At 42.6% G+C, this 10,495-nt stretch overlaps 1 protein-coding gene across 1 annotated transcript in view; it reads left to right on the top strand.

Moving 5' to 3' along the window:
* Positions 1–5,921: 5,921 nt before the first annotated feature.
* The window catches only part of NDFIP1 (Nedd4 family interacting protein 1), a gene marked incomplete at its 5' end in the record, with an annotated part of 7,935 nt that continues 3,361 nt past the window's right edge, over positions 5,922–10,495 (top strand). Inside the window, 4 exons of the mRNA XM_009584337.1 lie at positions 5,922–6,047; positions 7,235–7,365; positions 8,347–8,434; positions 8,594–8,718. Of these exons, the coding sequence (XP_009582632.1) occupies positions 5,922–6,047; positions 7,235–7,365; positions 8,347–8,434; positions 8,594–8,718 (470 nt within the window). The remainder of the gene's footprint in view (positions 6,048–7,234; positions 7,366–8,346; positions 8,435–8,593; positions 8,719–10,495) is intronic.

Here is a 10,495-nt window from a genome sequence, read left to right as displayed (position 1 = left end):
GCTCACAGGAGATGTGGTACCTCTTTATGTGGGCTTGGCATCGCGTTTTAAAAGCAGCCATACCAAAAGCAAGTAGGAAAAGTTTTGCGTGTGTGTGAATTCTGATTCTTCATCATTGGGACTAATAAGAAAAATTCAGTATTAAGATGTATCCATTCATTCTGTTTCTGCCTCTTCTTGTGAGATATCCAAATTTGATACATGGTGGCATAATGGGATTTTTTTTTTTTTCATTGAACGTACTTAACATTCTTCATATGACAATTTAAAAAAATGTGATTTTTAAAATGCTTAAAAGATCTGGAATTCTTTCTGTGATGTCTTAATGTCCAGAAGAAAGGTTAATGTGATCCTAAATATTACGGTAAAGCCTTAGGCTTTGTTAAGTGTTTGGAGTTTAATTACAGCTATCTAAGACTAAAACCTACTTCTTCTGTAGTAAGACCTTGAACACTCAAACCTAAGGACAGTCTGTAGGCACAGGTTTGTGCTGGCCCAAGTGCTTGTTTACAGTCTAGCCAGACCAGTATAATTCCCCGTTTGAACAGAGGCAAGGGAGTTAGATCAGCGTGTTTCCCAGGACTGAGGTGTATTTCCCTGTTGTCAGGCCATTAACTGCAGTGAGTCAGTGAAGAACAACATCCTCGTGAGCACGGGTTGTGTTGTGATGGACAGAAAAGATGTTTTGATTTGTGTTTTTACCTTGGTAGCTGGGAGGGCGGTTGCAAACGTACCCTTCAGGCGGGTGCTCCCACTGGTTTCTAGTCTTTGCCCCGTGCATCCCGCTGCATGGGTGCAGCTGTGTGCTCGCTGCGTGGCACGGAGCTGGTCCGGCTGGAAAAAGAAAAGTGTTTTTGGGGAGGGGGAGTGGAGGCACGGTTTTCAGTCTTTATTAGAATGAAGGAGTAGCTCAGGTTGGCAGAGACCTTGGGAGGTCGCTCCCCAGAGCTGGGCTGCACTCAGGGCCCTGGCGAGAATCGGTTCCCCAGCGTGAGGCTTGGGCAGGAGCATCGGCATCTCCCGGTGCAGGGAGAAGCTGGAGGGAGGGTTTGCTTAGACAGCGCGACTGCCAAGCGTGTCACCATGCCGTGCCTGAGCACAGGTAGCTGGGGTAGACACGCTGTTCAGGGCTGTCACTCTCCTTTGGTGAAATGAACTGGAAGTGCCTATGGGAGAAAACAGTTATTTGCTCATCAAGGAGAGGGCTGATGCACGTGGGTTGACTTGTCTAATAGCTTATCATTATTATTAATAAGCTGATACTAAGTTATAAGAATCTGCAACAGCATTGGGCAAAAGTCAGGATTTCAAATCAGGGTACATTTAAAGTGAAGCATAAGTTAATAAACATAATTCTCTTCTCCTTCAGCGTTGGCAGAAACTTTCATTTGCTTCCAAAAGGCCAAAGATGTGGAAGGAGAAAAATAAGGGGTGTTGCAATGGGAGTGCAGTGTAACCGTTTTGTGGACAGTACTGTCTGGAGTACTCTCAAATTTAGTAGTGATACACTTTTTTTTTTTTTTTTTTTTTTTTTTTTAACGTTTGGCTTGCAAAGGTTATGATTTCATTGTTCTGAAAAAATCAATCGTGTCACCTTTTTAAAAAGTATTGATTCTCTTTCTGTCATTAGCCTAAATATCTGCCTTTCTGAAATCTCACAGAAACCATAGCAACAACAAAAATGAGATCTGATTAGAGTTATCTTCATTCTAGCATTGCTCTGGGATTTCTGTGCAGTTCTACCTTGTGTGCCAGGACATAAAATAAGAACTGAAATGCAGTAAACATTCATGATATACTGCTGAGTTAATATATTGCTGATGATATATTGCTAAGGTGAAGCTTGTAGTAATCCTGATTTAGTTATAAAGAATATTTGCATGTAGCCTAAGGACTTGGGGCAAGGGGATTCAGAGCTGTGTCAGCAGCCCATGTGCTAAGTTTAGAAAATTTGGAAGAATTAACAAATACGTTTATTGGAAATACTTTCTTCAAAGTTTATGTGGAAATAACTTCAAAACGTTTTGTAAGTTTTGAACTTTAGTGCTGCTGTGCTGCGTGTATTTACACGTGATATGTCTCAAGCAGGGCGAAGCGGCAGACAGAGGCGGTTGTTCTCAGACCCAAGCTTCTGATGGTGTCTTTTGGAAAATAAAAGTCCCTGGGTCTTACCCCGTTCTGTCAGGCAACTTTCCGTTGTTTTAGCAATCCGGTGAAAAAATCACAGCCAAACTTTTGTTTTAATAACTGTAAAGACTGTCTGTTTTTTAATGCCACAAATACAAGACTCGTGCTTTAAAAGCTAAAATCCATCAGTGACTCAAAGAAAGAATACCCCACAGCCTCAGCAAAACAGACTTCAGCCAAACGCTACTTTAATCAGGTTCTCCGGGTTCTGAAGACTCTCGGCAGTGGCCCGAGGGGGAACTGCCTGCAAACCCGAGTAGCGCAGCCTTCCTCGTGGTGCGTACCCGGCGCTGCACAGGGCAGATGATGGAACACACAGGGCAGATGGAGCACGCAGGGTGAGGGCAGTGCAGCGGTGCTGGGCCATCCGAGACCTGATGACTCATTCTTCCTGTCACATGAACCCTTCCTGCTTTGCTAATAAGCACTTAGTTGAATTTTAGATGCCTGGAATCATTAAAAAGGCTGGAAGGCATTTGTGTACCTTGTCCATTAGAAGAAAAATCTGTTTTCTATAGCTGTATACCTCCTACAGCCTCTAGTTCAGCTTTAAAAAGCAACTACGTTTTTTGTGTCATTACCTGAATTGTAGTGGTTTGAAGCTAGCAGTAAGTTCAGCTTGCTTTCTCCCACACAAGGTAGTTGTAAGAATATGCATTTCTTTTTACTATGGAAAGAAGAACATGGTAAGAATTCCAGTGGTAGGAATTAATACTATGCTCAACTATCCGTGTCCTCTTTGATTTCATCTCTTGCAGTGTTGTCACATCTCGTGCTTTCCTTTCCCCCTCCTTGGTGATTGTACTTTTGGGTTGTGCATGTCGTCTTTCTTATGAACATCAGGGTTTTAATTTCTGCCACCCCCCTCACTAGGAGAGCAGGTAACGCAGGGCATGCGGTATCCCGAGAGCGTCCCTAGGGTGTCAGAGCCTTTCTTCCTTCGTTAATAGACTAGGATTGTATAGGCAGAAGAAAAAAAGGGGTGAAGTATTGAATTTTCATGGATAGACTGAAAATAAGCATGGTGGAGCATTTTCTGAGAATTCATAAACTCCAGAGCTGGGAGAGACTGAATCAGCTAGTTTGACTCTCTGCGTTTTACGGGATTATCCCTTAGGTTGCCCCTCTTGTGCTGTGTGCAGGCTGTTCTTGAATTTCTGCAGCAGTGCTCTCTCTTTAGATTTTTTTTTTTTTTTAAAGCTTATTTTAATAGGCAATTACTTCATAAGTTAGTTTGCATTTTCTTCTAATGACTGAAGTCCATGGGGTTTATAAAATAAGGCATTTTTGTTTCTTGGTAAGGGTTCACGCTGAGTTAGCTGGTTTGAAAAAGCCTCAAGTTGCGCCAGGGGATGTTTAGATTGGATATTAGGAAAAATTTCTTCACTGAAGGGGTTGTCAAGCATTGGAACAGGCTGGGCCCGGGAGGGGGGGGGTGACCAAATCCCTGGAGGTATTTAAAAGACGTGTAGATGTGGTGCTTAGGGACATGGTTCAGTTGTGGGCTTGGCAGTGCTAGGTTAACGGTTGGACTCGATGATCTTAAAGGTCTTTTCCAACCTGAACGATTCTATGATTCTAAGATGCATTGCTGTTGTAGAATTGCTGCAGCTCATCGTGTTAATTGCCTGGTGCCCTGAGGCTAATTAAAGCTGCAGCCATCGAGGCAGGTACCTGCCACCTCCGCCCTGTGTAGTGCGCGGCCTTGCTCCTGGGGCGCAGAAAGGGATTGATCTGGTGTGGGTTCACATCTGGCCAGGGGCCAGCGTTTTAGATGTCACCTGCTGGCAGCCACAGCATTTGTGCTAGGAGGTGCTCTTGGTGTAATACGGATTAAAATTTCATCTGGATCACTTAATTAATTTCTCCTTCTTCAAGGAAGTGGTTCAGCTTTGTGCCGTGCGGGGAGTTCTTACCCAGAAAGCTTGGGGCTGACCAGCTCCCTCTCTTTTCCACCTCTCCTGTCTAGAAAATATGAATGGGGAGAGGATGGAGGCTTGCTGTTAGACTAGCAAGGTGATCTTCATCTGATGGTGAAACAGAGTCCTGTTTCTGTGATGGTCTGTTGTTTTGGAACAGCTGGAGCAGGTGACAGCGCTACTGAATTTTTTCCAGTGCTTCCCAGTGTCATTTCTTTGCCTTTCCGCCTCTTGGCCGACCCCTCGGACCTGCCAGCAGAACTGCTCGTGTCGTCGCCTGCTAACCCAAGTCATTTAAACCTTACTAGGTTAAACTCCTTTAACAGCAGGTGTGTTTGAAGAATTTTTGACGTAACTGGCGTAGGGAGCTATGATACATCGGCTGCGCTGGCAGGGTGGGGAGGACGGCAGTCTCTGCGCTGAGGAGGTGGAAAGCCAGCGGGGACATTGTGTCTGGCCACAGTGCGATGAACCACTGACTTGCAGTTACTTGTTCTGTGCATGCTTGTGGTTGTGCAGCTGATGGAGGTGTGCAGCTGTCCGGTTAATGGCAGAGAAAATAAAACAATCCACGTTCTTCTCAGCAAGCTTGTGGGACTCGGATGTCTCACAGTTCAGACATGCAGCTGTGGTTTGGATGCAAACGTCCAATGAATTGCACTTAAAATGTCTGAAAAAGTTTTGGCTTTGACTTTCACAGAGGTCATGGATGTAGTCTGATCTTTGATCTTAGGCAGAAAAGCCCCAAGACGCAGAACAGTTACGTATAAAATAAGACCTTCATTTAGAAGTGTGAGCTGTTTTTTTTTTTTTTTCTTTCCTGATAAGACATACAAGTAAAATAAGAATATATCCCCACCTGCCCTCGCATTAAATCTTGGGAAGGACTTGAATGGCAACATGTCTCTCCAAAGAAAACAAAGCAAAATGTCGTGGATGGCTTCAGGAGTATTAGCAGCGGTGTGCAGGACGGATAGTTCAAGATGTTAAGGAAGAAGTTGCAGGGTTGGTATTGTTTAGTGGTGATTGCAAAAGAGGGTAGTACCTCTCCGTTTAGGCATGTGGTTCCGTCCCAAGGTGTTTTTTTGCTTTTTTGAAATGAGTTGTCTTTCTGCAGAAAACCTCTTTGTTGATGAGATGATGAGAAACGGAAGGAGGAAAAAAATTAGATGGCAGCTGATCTGTAAATTCCTTTCTGGTGTGTTCTGCCTTGAACGCTTCTGGCCTGGTATTGTCAGCTTCTCTGATCAAAGCCTGCCTTTGCATACCTGCTTCATGCAAGTGACACTGTATATTTGATAAGCTCTATGGTTATTTATACAGAGCCTGTGGGAAGCACAGTGCACAAAATAAACTGTTTCCTTTTCAGTCATACAGTGTGAAAAGTTGAAGGGAAATGGCAAGATTCATACTTATATGTATCATTATGTAATGTATCCATGAAAAACCCCCTTCCTTAGCAAAGCCACAGGCAGCAATGGAGTCTTTTGTTGGGTATCTGCTGCTATTTCCTTGACTAAAATAGATGCAACTGCAGCTCCTAAGCAGTGTGAGCTGAGGAATCTGAGGAAGTGCCAGGGAAATGGAAAGGTACTGGAAAGATGTATGCTGTGCTTTGTTGAAGTCCAGGTGTGTGAGGATGTGATTTAAAAACACATTAAAACTGAGATGGCATATTGATCATTTCAAGTAGGAGTGCTTCTGAGGGGAGCTGAGCAGCTGCTTGAACGTCCCATGGTGCCACAGAGCAGTCTTCTTCCAGAAGAGTCTGTCGTGTGCAATTAAAACTACAGGGGTAATTTCACAGAACTTGAGAAACCCTGTTAACCTCTCTTGCGTGTGGGTCTGTTCAGCTGCAGAATGAAGAGGAGCCAGGCGAGACTGCACCAGTGGTGAACGATGCTCCTCCGCCTTACAGCAGCATTTCTGCAGAGAACACAGGTAATTTAACTGAAAGGAAGTAGCTATGTTTCCTCTGTTGTTCTTTCTTACCTCCTTAATTGTTCTCCTTATTGATGGATGGCATTGCAGCATCCTTACTGAGGCTGCAAAGGATGAGAATTGATCCAAAGAGACTATTGTTACTTGTGGTTTAGAAGATGCATTTTGGCTACATTCATCTGATGTCATCCCATCAAGTGGTGTTCAAGTTACATTTCACAGTGTTTTTAGTAGATTGAAGACAGTTAAAATCAAAGTGCTGTGAAGATTTGTGGTTCCCCTCTCATTATTTGGCATTTGGATGATGCTGTGCTCTTTCCAAAAAGGACTTGTTACTTAAAAGGGATTAAAGAATTCACTCTTTCTGCAGTTTTCAATAACTAAGCGCTTGGTCATAAGGGTTATACTTCTTCGGAATCATCATACTGTCATGTAGCACACTTACAGCTTTTATCAAAACAGCTGGCTTTGTGTTGGTTATATATCAGAGTATTTTGGCTTAGGTAAATCATCTCATTTTTTTTCCCTCCAGAACTTTCATAGTCAATTGTTCAAATAAGGTTTGTGAATCAAATGCAGCATACTGTCAGTCTCTCAAACAGCTGGCCAGCTTTGGACAGAAGTTTGAATATTGTGTTTCTGCAGCTGCTTATTGAGTGTCCTGCCTTGGCACACTAACTGTGAAGATGTCCCATTAGTTCTGGTTCCTTAGTGTGTCTCAGCGACTGGGGCTCAGAAATGCTATGTTTGTTTTTTATTCCAGTCCCTTTCCCCTCCATCAGAAAACAATTTGGAGTCTCTGTGGAAAAATTGGTCACCAGTGACCTGAGGCTTGCAGTGATCCTTTTTTGAGTCACTCAAACCACTTGGACTTGAAAATATGACTACTTCTGTTTATTGAAGTCAGGAGAGACACGGCATGCATCATTGTTTTAAAAATAAGTACAGCCAGGCATGCTGAAGTAGTGTTCTGTTTATTACTTTGTATTAGATGAGGTGCTCCCGTGGTTTTCACTTTCTGTTTTGGAATGGCAAGAGGCTAGAAGGGTGGGGAGGGGACAGGAGGGGCAGGCTTCAACAGTCCGGGATCCCGGGGTCTTTTGAAGTCATCTGAAACGCTTCTCACTCCCAACATGGTGTTCTTAAGGAACTGACAAGCTACCTTCTATATAACTTTTTTTTTGCAGCTTATTTTGACTACAAGGATGAGTCAGGATTTCCTAAGCCTCCATCTTACAACGTGGCCACAACACTGCCTAGTTATGATGAGGCAGAGAGAACCAAGGCTGAAGCCACAATTCCCTTGGTTCCTGGAAGGGTGAGTACGCTTGGCTGGCTGTATGTCCTTCGCATTTCTTCTGTAGAATTTCTGGTTTAACTCCTGATTATCAAGTGTCATGCCTTTTTTTTTTTTCTTCTTTTTTTTAAAGCTTTCTGGGGTGGTGATATTACACCCTCCCAAGAGTTCTGTGGCTAACTTTGTTGTTTTTTTTTAATTTTCCTCTGGGCGGCTATGATGATGTAAGACATCTCAGTAATGCCAGCATGTGTTATCCAGATCCATTTGGCAAGCTGACAGGGGAACTGTACTGTATCTGTGTGCACTGTCACTGTTTGTTGTTTTTTGTGTTTTGTTTTGTTTTTTCTTTTTAAAAAAAAAAAAGATTTAGGATTAATTGTTCAGCCATCTAGCATATCTACCCTTGATACTCCCGCTGCTTGCTTAGTTGACTTTTCCAGAGGTCAGTGTAGCTGATACAAGGACGATAAAACCATTCTGTCAGAATAATTATTTTTTCATTTTTTATTTCTTTTTGTTTTTTCCAACATTATCTCTTGTTCAGCCTTTTCCTCCCCCCCTGCTAGCATTGGATGTTTACTGCTCGTTATACTTCTTCATAGAAGCCAAATTCCTTGCTGAGATGATAAGTTTAATTTTTGTGACAAGTAGGGGAATTCTTTACAGTGAGAACAAAAACATGCCCAGTCTTGACTATCTTAAAAAAATAAATACAGCTAGTGACATAATATTTCATGCCCTGCATCATCTCAGGATGAGAAGCAGGAATTTTTCCTGCTTGCATTTGGAGCCTTTTGAGAGTTATGATCCTCCCCTGCCCCCATGGGGGGCTTTCCTTGAATGTAAATGAAGCATTTTGTATCCCTCCATTGGACACTGCTTTTTGAGGGCTATACAATTTGCTGGCCCTTTCTTGAAGAGCCTCACGCAGAATTGGGATTGCTGTATGGACTGGAATGACTTAAATCCACCCACATTTTGTCTCCCTTTGATTTGCAGGATGACGACTTTGTGACTCGGGATGACTTTGATGACACCGACCAGCTGAGGATAGGAAATGATGGCATTTTCATGCTAACTTTCTTCAGTAAGTACATGATGGAACTTTTTTCAGCTAGTTATTTGCACACTTACGTTTATGTAGCACCAGGAAAAACCTGTGTGCAAGGATTTTATGGTTCTGGTTTTTTTTTTTCCTTGGAATATAAAGAGGGCTTGACCTGCTGCTTTTCTCCTGCTTTCTCAGTGGCATTCCTCTTCAACTGGATTGGATTTTTCCTGTCTTTCTGTCTGACTACTTCAGCTGCAGGACGATATGGGGCCATTTCTGGGTTCGGTCTGTCTCTTATTAAGTGGATTCTTATTGTCAGGGTAAGTTGTGTAGCGCAAAAACACGTGCGTAGACACTGGTACTCTTTTTCCCTAGCTTGTTTTTATCTCACTTACACTGAAGTTAGTTACAAATTTAGCTTTTTATAACAAAATAGATTTTGAGCCCCTTATTCACTGAGAACGGAGCTTTTTCATCATTCTGTCCTGTTTATATGCTGGAATTATTGTTGTAACAAAAGAGAATAAAGATTGCACACCCAAGTATGGTTCTCTCTGACAGAGCCACTGTATTGGATCAAAATGTGTTTGTGTTTTGAGCAGTAACAATGATCTGAGCTTTGTAAAATATTTATTCAGATAAAGCAAGCCCTTCAGCATAGGGATGTTTCTCTCCAGTATGACATTCCTTAGGTGCTCCTCTGAAAAAAAAAAAATTCTCTAAAATGTGGGATAACCGTGAGCATGACTGATGAGGAGAGGGAAATAGGGACTTGAAAATTGAGAGGTGTGGGGTTTGCTTTTCGCTGGAAGAAGAGGCAGCCGCCGCCTTGTCACGTAGATGGGAGAAGCCCGCTGGTGCCCTCTGGTGTGACGTGCCTGCGGCACAAGCAGCAGGGGATCAGGAGGACGCACACTTTTGTTTTGTTTTATTTCCATATAAACTCTGGGCATATCCAAGCTGTTAAAACATCCACTGGGCTCCCCTCCATCAGATCACACAGGGAAAGGAAGGGGGTGACTGATGAGAACTGGTTTGTATTATGGGAGCCTGCATGCCCCTGCTGGGCACAGACCTCTGCCTACAGAAGCAAGTAAGGCTGACGTAATATTTTTAAAACTTGGAGGGGGAGAAAGAGAAACCTTTCTGGGGAAAAAAAAAAAGGTTATAGATGTGCTGATGCTGGAAGGAATGGAAAAAAAAGGAAGTCAAACTATTTTTTGGAGTGACTATGAGAAAATATCAGAAAAGCTTTATTTGGAGCCCATGAAAAGAAAGTATCTGTAAAAATGGCACGCAGAGATCCCAGGCCAAATTTTGAATTTCAAGCAAAAAATCTCATTAGCTGTGCATAAGTAGACGTAGAGAGCATTAGTGTTAGGGCTGTCACTTCATACCTAATCTCTGTGGGCTAGAAATTGTAATTTGTCAATACAGCATCTGTTAACTTTTTCTGTAGAATGTTAAGATTTTTGGGGTCATCCTGTAACAGTGGTGTTAAGAACTGTTTGCTGGATTAAGAGGTGTGACAGAAATAGGTGACCTTAACAGTGGATTTGATTTAAACTTTGATAACAAGCTTACCTTTTGTTAGGTTTTTAAACCTGAATAGAATGAAAAGGAAAAAATTACACTGTATTTACCATTGACATAGTGAACTTTAGTGCTCTAATAGTGTCAGTGCCTTTCATTCAATAGGCAGTAATTTTCCCCATTAGAAAGTCTTGTTGGAGGGTTCCACAGATCTGGAATTTCTTTGTCAACCGTACTTCTGTTTGCTATACTATCCAACCTTACAGTGTAATTAGCTTCAAACCTGGTCTTCCCTTTCAGAAACTGCAACTGTGGTTTATAAGCATCAAAGACGTCAGGGAAAATAGGAGTATTTGCTCAGTAGTGTCTTTCTGCTCCACTGATTGCAAGAGTTTATGGCTCGATATTGAATCTGTTCCATTCCCCTTGGTTAGAGTTGGTCTGACGGGTGTAGAACAACCTGAAGTGAAAGTTCGTGGAGGTAGCCTGTTCCCTGCAATCTGTGCAGTTGACGAAATGTAGCATTCTGTAAGCTCTCTTGTATGCAGCAGGCTTGATCTGGTT

This window comes from Fulmarus glacialis, unplaced genomic scaffold (genome assembly GCF_000690835.1).
Source record: "Fulmarus glacialis isolate BGI_N327 unplaced genomic scaffold, ASM69083v1 scaffold32948, whole genome shotgun sequence".
NCBI classification, from domain to species: Eukaryota; Metazoa; Chordata; class Aves; order Procellariiformes; family Procellariidae; genus Fulmarus; species Fulmarus glacialis.
Note: the sequence above shows the minus strand (reverse complement) of the source record. Positions and strands in the feature narration are given on the sequence as shown.